The 20,482-nt window shown below is 36.5% G+C and overlaps 1 protein-coding gene across 1 annotated transcript; it reads right to left on the reverse strand.

The window, feature by feature from the left end:
• Positions 1-457: 457 nt before the first annotated feature.
• fetub.S (fetuin B S homeolog) lies at positions 458-8,403 on the reverse strand (the record flags this gene model as incomplete). Its single annotated transcript, NM_001086036.1, is given in 7 exon segments — positions 458-1,115; positions 2,707-2,796; positions 3,031-3,144; positions 5,016-5,182; positions 6,224-6,311; positions 7,797-7,925; positions 8,192-8,403. Coding segments are annotated over 7 exon segments (1,389 nt in total). The 3' UTR covers positions 458-515.
• Positions 8,404-20,482: the final 12,079 nt, after the last annotated feature.

Below are 20,482 nucleotides of genomic sequence, written 5' to 3' on the forward strand. Positions count from 1 at the left end.
GTTTCCACTTCACAGTACCTCTAGATTAATTAGGAGGGTCAGAACCACCATGGAAGCATTGGAGGGTGAGGACCCTAATACTTCTTCATCGCAACTTGTGGGGAAACCTAAGACTTTTCCAGTTCATGCTATTTTGAAAGATCTTATGACCAGAGAGTGGATGAGTCCGGAAAAGGGGCCCTCGGTTACTAAACGACACAAATTACTTAAAGTCTATTAATATTTATTTGTTAAATGTTTTAGCTTTTGTTTAATGAAAAAGTAACCAGTGATTCTCCTTTTTTTTTGTTTGTAGGAGCTTGCCACCCCTGGCCACATGCACCTAAATAGAAACCATACATTTGATCATGGTTGAACCAATAATGATCAATGACACCTCTATTGGACAATATGTGAACACATTTTGTTAATAAGAAGTGACCAATCTCCTGTATAAATCAAAGAGAAACATACAACATTTTAAAAGATAACATTTTATTTTTTACCAACTAAATGTGGTTTGAAATCTTGATGCATTATTTTTCATGTGGCAAAAATGGTACAATCTCTTCTTTCTCTTCGATTGTCCAAGGGCATGTTGGCAGATGTGATGCAGCTTCTGGGAACTGAATATACTCAGTTCTAAAACTAGGCCGGCTAATGGTGATGGTGGGAGCTGGAAGAACATCCGTTTCACTAGCAAGGGTGATTTTTTGAACTACCCCTTTAGACCTCGTCATAAAACATTTCCTGTCGGCTTTCTTCCCAGCTTTCTTGTCAGTATGTTCTTCTGATGAACTGCCATGTTCAGAGGAAGTATGATTTGGATGATGATGGTGATGTTCATGGTGTTCAGAGGAAGTGTGATTTGGATGATGATGATGGTGGTGGTGATGATGATGAGGTGGATGGTCATGATGGTGGGGATGATGATGATGATGACGACGACCATGTTTATGACCTTTGTGTGAAGGATGATGTCTGTGTTTATGATGGTGTCTACCTTTCTGAGACTTATCCTGAGACTTCTCCTGAACTGCTGCCTCTGGTTTTTCCTGACCCTCAGGTATGTTGACTTCTATTTCACGATGACTGGCATAAGGTCCATGATCATCAGGATAATGAGAATGATCATCCTGACAAATACAAAAGTGAATTAAAGAATATTTGAAATTGTTCTCATTTGTATTATATAAGGACTGTTTGGCTGGTGATGTTTATCCTGCAAGGTGTGCTTTTATTTAATCAACAGTGTAATTTCTAAATGTAACTGCAAGGCTTGGACAAGTAAAATTGTGCACACTATTCATAAAAGCCACTTGTGCACATACAAGCTCCTTGCACTTGCAAGTACAGTTATGGGACTTGTTATCCAGAATGCTAAGGACCTGGGGTTTTCTGGATAATGTATATTTCTGCAATTTGGATCTTCATACCTTTAACCTACTAGCAAATCATGCAAACACCAAAAACCCAATAGACTGGTTTGCTTCCAGTAAGGGATACCTATGCAGGTAAGGGACCTGTTATCCATAAATTTCGGGATCTGGGGCTTTCCGAATAATGGATCTTTCTATAATTTGGATCTTCATACCTTCAAGTCTACTAAAATCATGTAAACATTAAATTAACCCAATAAGCCTGTTCTGCTTCCAGTAAGGATTAATTATATCTTAGTTTGTATCTTGTACAAAGTAATGTTCTATTCTTACAGAGAAAAAGCAAATCATTTCTGAAACTTCTGATTAATTAGATTAAATGGAGTCTATGGCAGATGGCCTTTCCATAATTTCGATCTTACTAGATAATGGGTTTCAGGATAATGAATCCCATACCTGTATCGTAGTTTGGCTCAAGTACAGATACTGTTTTATTATTACAAAGAAAAAAATTAATCATTTTAAAAAAATTTGGATTATTTGGATAAAATGGAGTCTATGGGAGATGGCCATTCCATAATTTCTTGGATTACAGGTTTCTGGATAATGGATCCCATACCTGTACTTGCAAAGGCAGCACATGGTGGAAAGTGCACTTTTTGGTTACAATTCACAATGGTGTTTTTCCAAGAATTTTAGTGTCATTGTTGGTGTAATTGCAATGCATCAATCTAGATGCAAAAGTAGTGTATATCTGGTAAATTACACTCCAGCCTAGACAAGGTGGTTGTTCCACTAGTACATTACATAAATATGTGCTACAGACTTGCAGTAAGCAAATCACATGCTAATGCCGTTATTAACACTGCTCAACCTAAAATCATGTAGAAACTGCATCCACTGCAACATGAATGTGATTTACCAAATGGTTGAGACTTTTGCATCTATATTAGTGCACCAGCCACAATTACACTTACAACGATGCTTAAATTACTGAAAAAACGCTGCTCTGTGGGGGGAAAAACATTGTAGTTGGTGTCCAAAAAGTGAGTCAGTTGTTAGTGTGTGCTGTAATGTTGCTCAAACTTTATACATGCTTATGCACAAAAACTTGCACCCTAGTGTAATAACACATATCAACCAGTCACAGTTACAGTATAACCTCTCATCCAAAGGTTCAGTCCTTGTTCAAGGGTATCATTATGTTTGTTACAGTCTTCTCTTACACTGATTAATTGTATCTTTATTCTTTTACTTTATTATTGATCTTCTGTTGACATTCGCTTTGTAATACACTACTGTGTGCACCAATATTATTAATTCATTAACATTAAGATTGATTTAATACCTTGGGTTCATATATATCGCAGGAAACTTGCTTGTGTTCTGTACCATCGAAAGTGCTGTTCATCATGCTTCCAGAGCAAAACCCAACATGCTATTAAAAATAAAAACAGCTTTATTTACTTGAAAATAACATTATCTTCATTGACCTGTCATAGTTTTATGGTTGCAGTTGCTTGCTAAACCCATGTTTAACTTTACTAATACTTGATAATCAAGGAACTTTGGATGCAGAAGATACTTCCTGACCTTTGTGAACTTCTATCTCTAACTCATACAATAAATATGTAGAATAATGGTAAGGCTAGCAAGCAAAATCTTTACTTACTGCTTCTCTGTCATCTAGAAAATTGCAGTTGGAAAGAACAACATTTTCCTGTGTTTTCATGCAGTCAGTTTCCTTTATGGTAAACTGGATGAAATAGGAGGGACCAACCACCCACTGTAAAACAGAAACAGAATCACAAGGTTTACAGTAAAGTCTTAAAGCAGTAATTTACACTGTTAATAAGTCTTTTTACAGACCTATTTAAAGGGGCAGTATACACACCTTTTCAATGAATAAGAGCATGTACTGAACATAAAGAAAATCACAGACAAAAAGTAGTAGTTGCAGAAATATCTATTATTTTTATTATTTCTTGCACTTAACAGGGCAGAGACAGAAATTGAATATACAAGTCATTCCCACTTGTTGGTTAACACAAACTACCAGTTCAATGAGAAGCTTCTGTATAAAAACTCATATCAAAGGCTGCAGCGGGGGAGCTGTTTGTTACAATAACAGTTCAATGTAAAAATTAAAGCTGGGTAAATCGTTAGGCTGTGCAAAATAAAAAAAATGTTTCTAAAATAGGTAGTTAGCCAAAAATGTAATGTATAAAGGCTGGAGTGACTGGTTGTCTAACAGAACAGAACACAACTTCCTGCTTTTCAGCTCTCTAACTCTGAGTTAGTCAGTGACTTTAAGGGGGCCACATGGGACATAAATGTTCAGTGAGTTTGCAATTGATCGTCAACATTCAGCTCAGATTCAAAATCAAACAGTTATGACCCATGTGCCCCCCGCCTCCTCAAGTTACTGCCCGGTAACCAATCAGTGGAAACCAAGAAAGGTGCAAAGCAGGAAGTAGTGTTCTGTTATATTACACATCCAGTCACTCAAGTCTTTATACATTACATTTTTGGCTAACTTATTATATTGAAAACATGTTTTATTTTGCATAGCCTATCTATGTACTCAGTTTATTATTTTATATGGAACAATTCATTTATTACAAAGAGCTTCTCAGTGCACTGGTAATTACTTTTAACCAGATTTAAAAGAAAATATGATATCTAAGCAACTATTGCTATTGAAAGCAGTGTCTGTCTGTCCCTTTCTATTCTCTGCCCTGGTGTCTCTGGCACAACACAATCCAACGGACTCACAGGCCTGTCTTGCTGGAGGAGACTGTTTTTTTACAACAATGTTTAAAAAGTAACAACCAGGAGTTAAGCAAATGCTGCTTTCAGTAGCAACTACATTAACAAATGCACTGACATTTTTTAATAAATTCATATTGGAAAGTTGCTTATATGTTGTGGGTTGACATGTCCTTAAATATAAACATTTCTTACTTTTCGGCCAACTGTTTTAATTATGTTCCTCATACAGTAAGCCCTGTTTATGAAACTGATGTTGAAAAATGAGGTATATTACTCCTCTAATCTAGGAAACAAAAGAGCACACTAGAGGCACTAATAATAAAACAGCAAATATTTTATATTGATACTCAAAATGCTAAATATACATTAAAAACCACACCAATCTTCATAAAAAGTAACATATACAGTAAATATAAACATGCAAATGTGTCACACAATCATAGAAATAAATAATAGGAACCAAGAGAGTGAAACACACTTTCCTCATATCTCCCAAATTGCCTGCTCACTCAATGAATGAAATACAGTAAGAGTAAACACCATAGTATTAGAGTATTAAATAAGCAAATAAATGATATCTGGGAAAGAGAACACAAAACTAAGCAGCCACAACCAGAATCAAAGTAGGCCACAGTATACACCTGCTGAAATACTGGTATTACATCCTACTGGAGTAAGTTTACCATTAACATAATAGGTAGCAAAGTCCCTGGTTGAACCATGACTACTGAGAAGAATGGCAGGTATTCATTTAGCCCAACAGTATCCAACACTAAACAACACTCACATAAACATCATGTAGCGTTAAATGTGGGTTTGCCATTAAAACTTACACATCTGCAAAGAAGGTTGGTTAACCATTGCTCAATGAAGATTGAATCATACCTGTGATCTCACTCTCTCTATATGGTCGATTTTAAAATATCTGGTGTTGTTGCTGTCCTTGTTGTATTCTGCAATCAGCGTGTCGGCCGTCTCTGTTATTGTGGGTGTGATTTCTTCGTTTGCAGTCGGGCAGTCAGGGCACGTGCTGAGTATAACTCCAGGATGAACTGTCGCCATGAAAGAGTTGTATCAATTTCTGAATTTAGTTTGGCTTAATTGTACTGTATATATTAATAATTTAAATCTTAGCTAAATGAACAGTTACGTTTAGAAGTTCCGTTTATTTTAGAATTAATACAAAATAGCAGAATTTAACACAGATTAATCGCCTTCTCTTTCTGTTTCATTGGAAACTGCTACCCTGAGTTGCAACTGACAATTTATGTAGTCTGTGTTTTAGAAAGTGCAGTTGTTACTATCGGCTGTATACTTTTAAAGCCCAACAAAATAAATGTTTGTTTTAAATCACAGAACTGACAAATAGCTTCAGTTATACCCTGCCATCCCTTTTAAGCCCCCTTCACTGTTTTCATTCCAGGAGCTGATGCTAAACCTGAAACCCTCTGGACTGTTACCTATCCATGTGAACAAGGCCAACGCTAGCTAACTGCACATCCTTTTAGCTTTGGCAAGGTGGCATGTCAGGCCATATCAGAGGACACCTCAAGTTCAAGTTAAATTGGAAAATATCAAAGTCAGCTGAACAGATGCACAGGACTTCTAAACATTAGAGAGACCCTATGCCTCAACAGCTACCAAACAATATTTACTTGTTCTTTTTGCATAAGACTAGTGATGGGCGAATTTGCGCGATTTGGCGCCGGCGAATAAATTTGCGAAACACCCGCGAAAATTGTTTTCACAAATTTTTCGCCGTTTCGCAAATTTCTCGGGAAATTCGCAAATTTTTCGGCGCAGCTAAACGGCGTAAATTCTTGTAATGGGCATAGTCATGTTTATGCTTTCTCCCAAATAAGTAATGGAATATTTTGTTTATACACCTGCAACTGGCAGTTGTACAATATCCTCATATTTTACTCTCTGGTTACAAATGGAGTATATTTTGCTTTGAAAACTTTTCTTCTAACTAATAAAATGTGGGGGACACGTGACATTTCTTAAAGTTTACAGGGGGAGCCTCCCAGATATAAAGTTGGTTCAGTTTTGTAGTCAGCCATCTGTTTCACATCCCAAATTCCACCTTGTACCTGAAGTAATAGTGCAGTTGTAGCTGATCAATTTCTGTACCCTCCATGGCAAGGATATGAGAATGATGGCTTTGCACTCTCCAAATACCTACAGGACAAAATAAACAAGAACAACAAGTCTTTAGATTTAGGTAAGAAAATGGATAAGATTTAGGATAAGAAAATGTATTTGCATTTGTAGGGATTTTATTTTTAAAAAATATGTACCCATTGAAAAGGAAAATTTGAGTAAGATCTCAAACCCTTTAACTATAATTGGTCTTTAAATGTGTGCACCTTGGGACTATTCTAAAAGCCCTATAACCAAAACTGTGGCAGTGGGTGTGCACACACTTCCAAATATACTAGCTTCTGTAACTGCTAGATACAATTTATGACACAAAGACCTGTACATATATTAAATTAAAATAATTTAAAAATGTTTTGTCATTTTAAATACAGTACTATGAGGCTGGAATACAATAATTTAATTATGGGGGGTACATGGGGTCATGTACAATTTTTAGTGCAGTAAAAAAGCTTCTGAGGACCCAGTACAAATACAAATCTGGAGGTCCTGAGTGTAAACAAAGTGTCATGGGTAAGTAATGCTTATTGGGCACCTGTTGGCCAAAAATATTATCAAGAACACTACATCACAGAGATGTGAGGGTTTCCAAAAAATGAAAAGTCAGATGTAAAAAGTAAAAAATCTTTATTAGGACATGGAGACCTGGTCTCCATGTCCTAATAAAGATTTTTTACTTTTTACATCTGACTTTTCATTTTTTGGAAACCCTCACATCTCTGTGATGTAGTGTTCTTGGTTTTTGCACCTTGGGACTGAGGTGAACTGTGAGTGTTTTCACATTTATTTATACTTTTCTATCATTTTTTGTATTTAATAATTATTTTTGTGAGGTGGCATTATAGACTTTTCCATTGTGGCAGCAGCACAAACTAAAGTATCTGCAAAAATATTATCCCCAACCAAAGGTGTGGGCTAATAGAGCTTGCACTCTGGTTGGGGGTAATGGTAGCTTTTTTTAAACGAAAATCACCCCGTCAGCGCTAGGACACTTGCCCTGGGAGGGAGCTCCCAGTGTGAACGGTCATAATGAGAAAGTTGCGGCATTCGCTCATTATGTGCATGCATGTGCCCCAACATGGCCGCTTGTACTGGGAGCTCCCTCCTGGTCTGGGTGGCCTAGCACTGGTAGGGGGCAATTAAAAAAAAACACGGTTACCCCGCTTTTTTAGCCTGCACCTTCGGTTGGGAATAATATTTTTGCCCAACAGGTGCCCTTTAAGGAACCAGCGCATTCTAGTTTCAATAATGAAAATAATATTATTTTGCCAAATTTATTTGAGGACATACACACACATCTACGAGAAAGACAGAATACTGAGCATGGATAATGTGGCACTTTTTGAGGAAAAATTGCCTAATGTCTACTTTAGTAAAAGCTAAGGAGTAAAATATGGAGGGTGCAGCAGAGCAGAAGACAACACAAGTTTCAGTTTTGAGGGGAATAATTATGTTATAGTGGTAATTAACTGTTCAAAAAAGTAACTTTGGCATATAGTTACTTACCCATTCATGTAAGGAATATGGCTCTTCACATTCTTCCCATGGCTTCCCACTTAAGACACTGCATTTTGTTTCCAAAACATCTATAGTTAGATAATAGATAGTGCTTGCAGGATATTTATGTGACTTTACCTGAGGGCAGAAACAAACCCACACTCAATTGGTAGCACGGTGTATTGTTAAATGTACTAATTTCTGAAATAAAGCATTTACTATATCTATCTATCTATCTAAGGGTATTTCAAATAATGAGAAATATGAAAAATGGTATCCTGCTGTCTATGTTTTTTTCTGTTAGATTCCATTGCAAAAAGTAACATGACATTATAACCTAGCAATGCATAGGTTTTGACTTTCATATCTGACATTGATATTGAATGGAGTCCACATATACTTACATGCTGCTCATATGCCTCTACGACACGCAGGGGTTTGAATATAAAGCCCTCACGACGATCTTCATTGATCAAATCCAAAGCTACATGTACTTCCGATTCTGTAGTATTACATTGTATTGGGTCTACAACAGGAAACACTGGGCTTGTAGCCTTACACAAGGGCACTAGCCCAAACAAGACTACTATAAAAACACACTTCATTATGAATGAGCATGTGTCCCTGTTAAACATCTTCCAGGCATCAACTTATATAGTATGGCATGGTGGACATGTGACTTATACTACAGACTTTGATGACTTCTTTGTATTGATATAACAACAAATAAAAGGTTAATGATTACTAATGGTGCTGAGTTGCTAAACTGGTACTGTGTGCACAACAGGTCACTGTCCTACCTACCAAAAATGTTATCTTTGTTTGCCTATGTAGGTCCTTATTTGTGTTTAGCTTATAAGCTACAGGTGTATTGACAGAAATCTCCTCTTCTTATTTTATATTGAGATATGTCAAGTGAAACACAATGAACCTACTAATAGCGTCATTGAGTGCAAAATATATAGAATTACTCCAGTCTTACAGCTAGTTGAATCCAAAACACTATATCAGTCAGTAATTAAAATCAAGTGTGGTTAAAACCAACCCAACCAAAAAACAAATGTAAACATTGTATCCACACAAATAGTAAATAATGTTATTACCCCTGGGATCTTTAATAAGCAGCAAAACAGTCCAAGAGGCACATTTATCAAAGGTCCAGTTTCAAATTCACGGGAGTTTTTAAAAACTCCCCTAAACCCCTATAAATTAGAAATTCGACCAATCGAAAGTTATTTGAAAAAAAATATATCGAATTTTTCAAACTTGGATGAATCAAATTGACCAGAAAACTTGATTCGAGTTTTTTCTCTGAAAAATAATTTGGATGTCAGGAAGGCTGCAAACAACTCAAAATTGATCCCTGGACCTCTCCCATTGACTTAAACAGCAATTCGGCAGGTTTTTGGTGGCGAATACTCGAATTTGAATTCTTAAAGGACCAGAGTATCATAAATCTCGAAAATCGAATTCACAATAATAAGAAATAAGAAAATTTGAATTTCAAATTCGAATTTTCAATTCGACCCTTGATCAATCTGCCCCCAATTGTCATAAATTAATCATGTAAGCATAATAGTGAGCTCAATATTAGCCAAATCAGAAGCAACAGAAATAAGCAATAATTCTCTTTTTAAATCATAACAGTGTTCCTATTCAATGGGACAACTTAGACCATAAATAAAATCTCTCCTGGAGAAATCAAAATAAAAATGATCTCAATTCTTTGCTGCGTTCTCAAAAACGAATAAAAAATATAGCACATGCACAGAGTTAGAAACAATGTAATTCATTTGATCATCAATATTAAATATCATAATCTATTTTATGCAAATATATTTTTAATAACTTGCACAATATTGTACCTATTACAAACAACAACAGAGTAGTACAGCAGCTTATGACAACAATGCCATATATTTTTCCTGGGTATTCAGCAGCAGCATCAGAAAACAAAGCAAACCTGGCTCAGCTATCAGGCCAGTCCAACAACCACTTGCACATGAAACTATATTATGGGAACAAAAACATCAGTAACAATTTGATTATTTGTCAACAATTTGATAAACAAAGTTGTTTGCCCTGAGGTCAGCCATCTGTCACATTTGCTTTCAGCATTTTCACACTGATTTAACATTAGTGCAAATGGCAAGCTACGGGGCTGTTTCAGTAACATCTTCTCAGGTTGAAATACTCTGGAAGAGAAAACCACAACCACTTTGAGGCAATTGTGGGGCAAGGGCAAATAACCCTGCAATAGCCTTTCAATAAGTTGAAATATTTCAGTATCTTGAAATAGCATGTATTTTAAATTGTATTTCAGAAAGGGTGATTTTTAATCAATAATGATAAATTAATGGTGCAGACACACTGCCGAAACCAAGGCTAGAAGGCTAGCCAAGCTGTTTACACTACACATTCCAGGGGCAAAGTTCCAGTTTGTGTACAGGTATGGGATCTGTTATGTAGAAACCCACTATTCAGAGAGCTCCGAATTATGAAAAGGCCGTCTCCCATAGACTCCATTTTATCCAAATAATCTAAATTTTTAAAAGTGATTTCCTTTTTCTCTGAAATAATAAAATAGTACCTTGTACTTGACCAAGCCTATGATATCATGAATCCTTTTGGAATTGGAAGCAGAACAAGCCTATTGGGTTTATTTAATGTTTACAAGATTTTCTAGTAGATTTAGGGGGTTATATATTAAAGTCCAAATTGGAAAATTCAGGTTTTTTTTAATATAAAATCCGAATTTTCTCTATCCTATTTGGAATTTTCTATGGTCTGTCCTGGAATTAGCCCAAAAATATGACTATATTGGACTTTTCAGGCAAAAATCAGAAAAATTCTGGATTTTTGCGAAAAAGCCCAAAAAAATCTAGCGATTCGGGAAATAATAAGAAAAAAATCCTATGATTCAGGTTTTTTGCTTTTTTTTTTTCGTGTTTGTCCCCAATCCGATTAAATCGTGATTTCTTTAAATAATAAATAAGTTCCAATCGTGGATTCTAGTTTTGTCTGACTTTTTTCATTAAAATATTCAGAAAGATTCGGACTTTGATAAAGAAGGCCCTAAATGTTTGGAAATCCACATTATGAGAAGACCTGTTATCCGGAAAACCCAAGGTCTGAGCATCCTGGATAACAGATCCCACACCTGTACTTAATAGACCACTGCTATTTCTTACAAGTTTGTGGTAGGACTGTCATAACTCTACTTAATACACATATACTTTTTTTATTAGCGTATCTGCTAGAAAAACAATAAAAACAATAAACAGTACACCCAAGTTCCATTCAGAATTACTACTCTGTTCAGTAATGTTCTTATTTTTATTATTAATAGACCCCCATCCATCATGGAGATGGTTGGTTAGCTGAGGAAAGATGAAATGCTTTATAAAATAATAATGTTAAATAAAATTATATTTCATCCCCTATATTGGTAGGCCCTGGTCAAATGCCCACTTTGCCCATGTATTAAAGCAGTCCTGGGGAAATCAAAATGTGCAATCAGCCTTAAAATGGCCATACATATAGAAATCTGTCAGACTGGCTGAAATTGACTTGGCTGCCCTGTTATCTGGGAATGTATGACCACTTTAGGGTAATAGGGGAGAGAGGATCTATACCAGGCCATAATGTATACCTATTATCTAGTACAAAAAAAATCTATATATGCACTGGTGTTCTTTGATATGTTTTTATTGTTAGATGATTGCCTTATCAGCAAACCAGAAACATTAAATAGGTATGTTTAGGCAAACAGAATTGCATTACAACAATTTCTGTCAATCCAAACTAAAAGCTCATGTCTAAACTCAGGCAGTGACCATGAAAGAAACCAGGCAATTCCAAAGGTGAAGAAAAAAATGATAAGGAACTTGAACTGAGCAGTCTCTGGAGACACATCTGATATAGAAGATAAGTTGTGTTTACTAGATATAATACTAACTGGGGTTATTAAATATAATGCAAGGCAAATCCTTCAACAAATAGCTGTCTTATAGGCACAGTATAGGAAACCCCCCCCCCCCTGATATTGTACTTGTATTAATTGTTACGTGTGCTCTAATCCCATTAGAATAAAGAGAAAATCTTATATGCAGAAACAGCTACAGTTCTGTGAAAAGCATTCATTATTTTGCATTAATTTGTTTAACAATTTGCATTTGTCAAAATATTTTGTACACCAAAATGTGGGCATTTTAGAGAATTTGAAATGTTTTACAATGTCGGAAACGATACTCCTTCTGATTATTAATTAATTAATTTTGATTCATTTGTTCCAAATAAATAGCACAGTAGGCAGTAGCACAACTTTTTTGACAGGGGTAGTGTCTTGTGTTATGCACTGTTTTATGTTCATTTATTTTACTGAGAGGACAAGGCAACAAATGAAGAGTGAAGTTGCATTGAGTAAAGCATAATAACATGGTAAATGAAAAGACAGAAGATTTGACATGTAGTTGATGTGAATGTTGGATCAGTACATGTATATATTAATCAGTGCATGCATTTGAGTAAAAAAAATTAAGGGATGCTATATGTACAGCACCCCTCCCACAATTATAAACCCCACACATTGCTATAATAAGCTTCACCCACCAATACTTTTTGGTTTACCAACTTTAAAGCAAAGCCATTTTGCTATTTCCATTTTGTATTTCCTTCTAGATTTACAGTATACATAGATAAGTATGTTGCCTGTAGGGACCCCAAAATCAAAATTGAGCATTTGACTTTTATTGGCTGATTATTTAGACACCTTGTCTGTGTATTGAGTGTCATAACACAGCACAACCCCAGCATATTCTATATAACCCCACATTATTTTAGTTATTTTAATATTATTTAATACTGTATATATCATTCACTTTCCATTCCTCAATCTGCTAGTTCAATACCTAAATTTTTAATTTAGTTTCCTCTATTTTCTCATCTTTCTGTTTTCTATTATCCTTTCTGATGCCCCCATCTTCTTCATATAACACTTTTTCATCTTGTTTTCATTCTGTACTTCTCTTCCAGCAATCTTTTCTCGTCTCTTCTATATTCTATATTCTCTTTTTTCCTTGTGTTTTTAACCTCTCTATTTTATTTGCATGCAGAAGTGGGAAAAAAGCAAAAGGAAGCTCTGGTATTACAAATTAAAAGTTTTGGGATCCAAAACTTTTGTAACCCTGAGGGGATGCTATTTCACAGAAATAAAGGCATGACATCCAGCACTGATGTAATGCTAGCGACATCCATTTGCAATAATGTTTGTAATAAGTCAGAACATGCTAACTTTAGTTCTTTTCTATAATTTTCAGTTGCCTGTGTCTAATTTTCCTTTGTTTTGCTATAAGCTTGTATCTTCATTTTTACATTTCCTTTATATTTTCTCTCCTGTTCTCCTCTTTATTAATTTCTACTTCATTTGCTACTTTCTACCTTTGCTGACATTTGAGCTATTGTAATCTCGTCTGCTATTCAGCTTTTCCTCTGTTGTGCTTCCCTAGATCAGTGAGATTTTATCATGTTCATGGTCATTTTATATCTGATCTTGTGACAGGGAGCCATGAGACAGGGAGCAATCTGAGCATTATTTTGTTTTATCTCATTTGCTGCTTAGCCCTACACCATTATATTACATAAAATAATGAAGAACTGCACCTCAACTCACTCTATATGGTTCATATTTTCTATTATTTTTGATACATTGACGATACCTTCCAGATTTGGTAAGGGAATGTAGTGTCCTTTTTTACAATTTGTAGACTATTTGAAGAGCCGGGAAAGTACTATTGATTTACTTCTCATTGGAGTTACAAAGAGAACTCCTTTGGAGTGGTCACGTATAAAGCAGTTAAATTTAGCACCAAAATATACAGAAAGAGTACTGACCATAATACTTTGTTACATGCAGAGAGCTTTTATCCTACACCATTAATTAAGGCACCCCCCATTTCAGAATATAACAAGAGTTAAAATAATCACCCCAGATAAAGCACAAGCTGACAATGCCCTGGAGCCATGTGTCCAACTTCTGTGGTACTGAGGGCCAGAATTTTTCTGCCTTATGTCGTGGAGGGCCGATAATGGAAGCCAGTGCTGACCACTTCCTGGTTTTGGCCAAACCCACTTTGAACCACACCCATGTTACCACAATACCATGTCCGCAGTGGTAGCACACCAAAAAAGAGTATGACACACACAGGGAGCATAGGGCAAGCAGAAACATTAAAGTTCTCGCTCCGCCCCCAGCCCAGCATCACTGAAGCAACCCGAAAGATCTGTTACTAGTGCCAGAGGGTCGGCAGCACACAGGTTCGTGGGGCAGGGGGTAAGAACAAAATCTGGTTTGTGCACAAAAGGATATCATTATGTTACTCCATTCTGTAAATCTTAACAAGCAATCTGTCTCATGAATGTATAACATCTATGTAACAGATACAGTTATGTGTAAAGCTACTTACAGAATAAGTTATATAAAAAAGCTGAACAGAATATATAATGGTGAAATTACGTTGTGCATGCCAAGCTAGTTTTTCATGAAAAAGATTTTAGTACAGGATTCATTCTAACAACAAAATGAAAACTCAGTTTCACAAAACTGATCAAATATTCATTCTGTGAAACAATACTGTCAGTCACCTTTCTGAACCAAAAGCTTATTGGCCCGGATTTGTGGAAAGGCCACCTAGGCCCGGGCCTAGGGCGGCAGGATTATAGGGGGGCATGCTGCCCAACCACACCCACATTGGTTCAAAAACACTGGGGATGTGCTGGAGATACAATAGTTTTTTTTAATTTCCAGTGAGCCAATCCCTATTGCTCTGGTCCAGATGATGAAAATCTGCATGAATAAAGGGGAGGGGACAGGGGCAACGAACGGCAGTGGGCCTAGGGGCGCCCAATATGTAAAACTAGACCGCGTACACTCCTGACCCCTTTCACCTGCAGGGTCTGCTTCCTCTGTAGTTATATCCCTCTTTACATTTATGCTTCAACTATGATCCCTTAATTGGAGTGCTTCATGTTGGCTGCAATTGGGTTTCTGATGTCTATTAGTTGCCATTTTTGGCATTCTGGAAACAAATTTCTACCAATTCAGTTGCCCAAAAGCCTTATAAAGCATTGCCCTAGTTATAGCAGCTGCCAGAAGATCAGTGGCACTGTATCACACACATTAGTAAGATACGGCTATAGCAACATAATGCAGTTATTAGGCTTGAAAATAAGACATTCCTATGCTATGGCATAATAAGTCTTTTGACTCCAGTCGTCTAAATTATGGTAAAATTAGATCCCTTCTTGTTGGTGACAATAGGAAGGGCCACAAGTATCCCTGCACCCAAGGTTAATACCTGTAAATGAGCCTGTAGATGGTTTTATGCCAATAATTGTGAGTGCAGTACAATAAGCTTAGTTTGCAGAATTTTGCTGGCATATATCATAATAAACAAAACATCTATCGTAGCCCTCTCTCTGCATTCCACTCTTTGCCAATATACATTTATATTTAGCATATTTTAAATTTAACACAGTATATTTATTAAAATGGTAAATAAAAAGGCCCCAGGTAATGGCAATGAAAATCCCAAAAAATCAAGCATGTTTTTCAATAGAACCCTGATAGAAGTGCAAACCATATGCCATGGATGGCCTAAGCGATGGTCAACCCAGTCCCTTTTTAACTTTTTGTACTTCTGCAGGGTAACGAGGGGCAACATAACAAGTGCAAGCCCCTGATATCCTGCAGTTGCTGCCTGAGGCAAACACTGTAAAATGCCATCCCTATTTTTCATGACTGAGAATAAATCAAATGAGCCCACACATGATATGAGATTTTCTAAGTACAACAGAAACACTCATTTATGTTTTGGGGGTTAAATCTCATAAACTGTAACGTCCAGGAAATGCATTATAAATTGACTAGAACACAAAACACAGTGTGAAATGCATGAAAACTTCAAATTGAGGTTTTACTTTATAACAAATGTAGGCTTATATGGACTCCATTTGTTTCTGTCTACAGTCTTCAGCAGAGAAGGTAATCCAAAGGAGTTAATATCAGACAACGAACCACAGTTTGTCTCATATTAGTTTGAATCCTTTCTGAGAGAGAGGAATATTGTGCAAAGGAAATCTTCAGTATATTCCCACAAGCAAATGGAGAAATCAAGCGATTCACCAGATGTCTGAAAGAAACACTACAGACAGCAAATCTTACTGGGAAAGCTTGGAAAGTATTTATAACAGAGTTCCTATACAACTACGGAGCAACGTACTATGCAACAACCCAATCATCTCCAGCTGAATTATTATATGGCAGACAGATGCGCACTAAGGTACATGTTGCAGACATCAAACTTCCACAAAATACTGTGCCTACGAAATCATCTACTGTTGACATTGTGAAACGTCAACAAGCCAAATGCAAGGCTTATACTGACAGAAAATGTGGTGCCAGAGAAGTACACTTTCAGCCTGGATCTTAAGTCAGAATTAAGAAAACAGGAATACTGAAACAAGAACAATCTAAATTGACTACACCACTTGTAGTGAGACACCAGCGAGGACCATACACATATGAATTGTCTGACGGACGCATGTGAAATGCAAGTCGTCGCTCCTGTTAGATATGACTTTGGAGAAGCTACATTTGATGAAAGACATTTTCCTACTCCTGATGTCAACTGCAATAGGCCTGAAGAAAGTGAACCTATAATACATACTGAGAGAATCAGAAAACTACCTGCATGGACCAAGGACTTTGTGATGTGCAGAATGTATAATATTATTTTAAAATGCATACTGTTTAATTGTTGCTGTTTATTAAAGTTGTCCAAATGCTTTCCTACTATAGGGGGAATATGTGGTGTTTATACAAATGACCTGTAAATGTCACAGTGTTCAAGACTTATACTGTGCGTACTTTCTATACAGCTTGTGGTGTTAGAGTTGCTTACTGTTGTGTAATGGCTGAACGAGCCTGCTAATAAAGCATTGTATACTCTACTCATCCTCGGCTACCAAAACAAAACAGTACTGTCAGGTAATTTACCATTCCCCAGGCAGAAGAGCAAAAGCATAAAAGAGTGTAAGAATATGCCCGATAGCATTCATCAACGGAACACTTCTACACTACAGAGGCTGCACTGTGCACATCATACCAGATAAAAAATCCCATTGCTGCTGAAACAATGTGGTGCTGGCCCAGCATATAATGTAACAAAGTAGAAGTTTTGCTTGGCATACCGGCACGTTACTCTTGTTATATTTTCAATGTTAAAGTACTTGTCTAAACTGCTTTCCTTGATAAATTTGTTGAATCTAGCCTTGCAACTTACTAAAATCTGGTATCTTTCAGATCTTTAGAAACTGGATAGCCACTGCACCCAAAGTTCCGAGCAGCTGGAATGCAAATGAATAAATGTTACGAACAATTACAGTTGACCAATGTCTTGTACTTCCATTGCAGTTTTTGGGTAGAGATCACTTTTAAGATTAAAATTCTTATTCATTCTTATGATACCTTATCACACTGTGCAGACATAGTTATGGAGGTGAACAATTCTTTTTAGTTTCTTTATGGGAAATATTACCTTGCTCTGTTCAAAAACCAAGGAATTATTTCATAACAATGTTTAATGAACAACAGGGGAAAAGGATAATTTTTTTTCAAAACTGAAGACTCTGTATAGCAGTTCATTTGTGCCTCTTTTCTTAGATAATGTAAATGTAACTGACTAAAATAACCTAATAAAACGAAGACTAGTAATAATAGTTAGCTACCAAACTGAGTTCTCTTTCTTCTGTTTATATGTGGAAGTGCTTCTGATAATACAATATCACTTTGATAAACAGCAGCATGCAAAGAAGTAAATGATTAGGTTCTGCTTACACATGTTTGGATTGCAACATCAGGAAGACATAGCTAGATTAAGATCAGTTGTGAGGGTTGGGGAACCAACCTTGACAAGTATATGTAAATTCACAGTGAATTCAAAGGCCTTGGAAAAACTACTATAGATTCTTTGGATAATGAGGAACAAAACGTTCATGAATGGTCATGTTGCTGCCTTTATTCATGTTTATAGCTGTCAGGTTGTTATTAACAAAGCCTACTCAATCTGTAAACGCAGGAAGATGTAGGGGTATTGTAAAGAAATCCTTGTAAATAATGTAGTCCATCTGTAGTCCTTTGGTGAGGATCTAAATTGCCACGTTTTTACCCACAGCACTGCCTTTCCATGAATACCAGTGTAATTGCAGGCACTTGCTAAGTAGCTAAATAAGCAAATTTGGGATTTTTCTGGAATGGAATAAAAGGTGAAAAGTTTGCTACTGCTTTAACCGCATATAATAATCAATCAGCAGGAAGTATTTAAAGGTCATCTGCTTAAATGCAAACATCTAATTGGTTGCCATAGGTTACTGCACCTGGGCAAGTTTAGAGCCTTTTATTATAAATCCACGGCAGAAAAACACCGCTCCGACTCACTGTTTCATTGTGATGATCCTGCAGACAAGGTTTCATTACCAGGTGCAGATATGCCTTGGCGCCCCACGCCGTATCATATGGAAGAAAGGAAATTGGAGAACTTTTTAAATGATGCGGTGCTGCGGTTCTCCAATTTCCTTTCTTCCTTTTATTACATATGGGGGTATGAAGTGTCCAAAAGGTTGCATTACTTCTGACACACCAATGTCAACAACAGAATTAGCATCTAAATCAGTAGCATTTTTGGACATTACCTGCTAAGAGTACCCTGAAATGACAGCCACTTCCAGATTACTGGTAGTCCCATGGTTCAATAACATACACAAATGTAATTGTGTGCAATTCATTAGAACTTTAAGGGAGCATTGGTGCTGGCCTCAAAATAGTGTCAATGCTTGCTCACATTTGTGGATTCTCTGGTACTCTGGTGTTCGCAAGGGATATTTTCACAAGACATCTCATATTTCCTAAAAATGATAATGGCTCTTTTGCAAGAGTAATATGAAAATGTGTACGTGTGTTCTTACGCAGCACAATGCTGTACAACAGTGGGAGTGGGAGCAGGTAAGTGTCACTGTGGACTGGGGCTTTGATTAAAATAGGCTTTGAGTAAAAGCCTATGATTAAGTGCCTATGTGCACAAAACATTCTTCATTTGCTTAAAATAAAATCTGCAGTTCCTTTATATTGCCTGTCTCTGGGATCTGTGAGTGTCTGTTGTACTTCCGTGGCATGATCCTTCTCCTCCAGCTGAAGGTCTGGGACATATGCACACAGACCCCACATGGCTGCTGTGATTTATATCACTTCTTTATGGTTATACAATAAATAGCCCCTTTTCTTTGTTATATGTGTAAGTTTAAACCCATGCTACATTGGCATGGCACTCATAGTGATGTAGGTACAAATTGCGTGACCTTTTTGCTCAAACTGAGCGCTACCCACAAAGTTCTGTAGTTATTTTTTGCACTTTTGCAGGCAAGTAAATGAGGCCCAAGGTCCCAGTCTCCCAGGCATTTTTTTTGTAATTTCATATGGTTTTTAGTATTGGTCATACATGGGTTGGGGGTAGAATTTGTTGGATGTGAACTGCCAGCAATGTTTTTTCTTATCAGAACCAGTATTATCTGAAAATGATATCGGTGTTTTAAAAGATAACTAATGAGACTGTGGGTAAGCCTTAGCTAATGTTTGTGTAAAAGGAACATTGTGCAATGTTTACTAGGATATGGACCATACTAAAACATTATTTTTTTTAAAGTGCCCTTTAGCGCATCTTCTCCCAAAGTTAAGTGAGTTGTCAATGACCTTAGCTAATAAACATTATTTAATGAAATTGTATCTTGGAATTTTCTAAACATTATTCCCTTATCAGATGTAAATACATGCACTGGTAAGTATGCATGCTCTTCATATTAACTGAAACAGAGATATGTCTATCTCAGGGGGCCTAACTTCCTCCCAGGTTTGTAAGCACTTTTCTAGCATTTCCAAAAATCATTCATATAAGCTTCAACCAGACTTTCAAAGGCAGTTTCTCTCTAATTCTAATCTTCCTACTGTATATGGTGTGAAATGAAACACACTCACTCAGAATAAAGAGGAATATCAGGAAGTGAATCTTGGGAAATTATTGTTATCTAACATTTTGACATTTGAGACCATGTTAAAAATGAAGAAGGTGCCAAAAACTGTTGGACCAAAAACTTCAACCCAAAAACCTCTGTTACAGTTATCTCTTCTGAACAATTAAATGTCGAAATGGCTAACACCCAGCTTTTTGGCAACATTTTCTTTTAATACCCCTAATTTCTTAGAATAATAAAGAGTAATTACTGGGTTCTGTAAGGATCAAACGGAATTGTGATCATGAAATTAAGCCTAAAACCCTGTCTGCATTTAGTTTTAGCAGCAAGCATGGGTTATCAGATATACAGTGCCATGCACTAGGTTTCTCTCATGTATTGTGTGGTCTAATACTGAAGTGGTAAACAATGCACTGTAGGGTTTGTATCTTTAATAGCCCCAACTTGTAGATTGAAAATGATGGCTCCACCTGCTAGAAATAATCATGAGTTTTTAAATCTTTATGATTCTGTCCATCAGCAGTTCTTCCCTTGAGCAAAGCATTCTACAAATAGGCAGAAATGATCCACATTGTACTTGCCTTGCTTACTGTTTTACTTTTTTGATTCCTGTG

This window comes from Xenopus laevis, chromosome 5S (assembly GCF_017654675.1).
Source record: "Xenopus laevis strain J_2021 chromosome 5S, Xenopus_laevis_v10.1, whole genome shotgun sequence".
Classification (NCBI taxonomy): Eukaryota; Metazoa; Chordata; class Amphibia; order Anura; family Pipidae; genus Xenopus; species Xenopus laevis.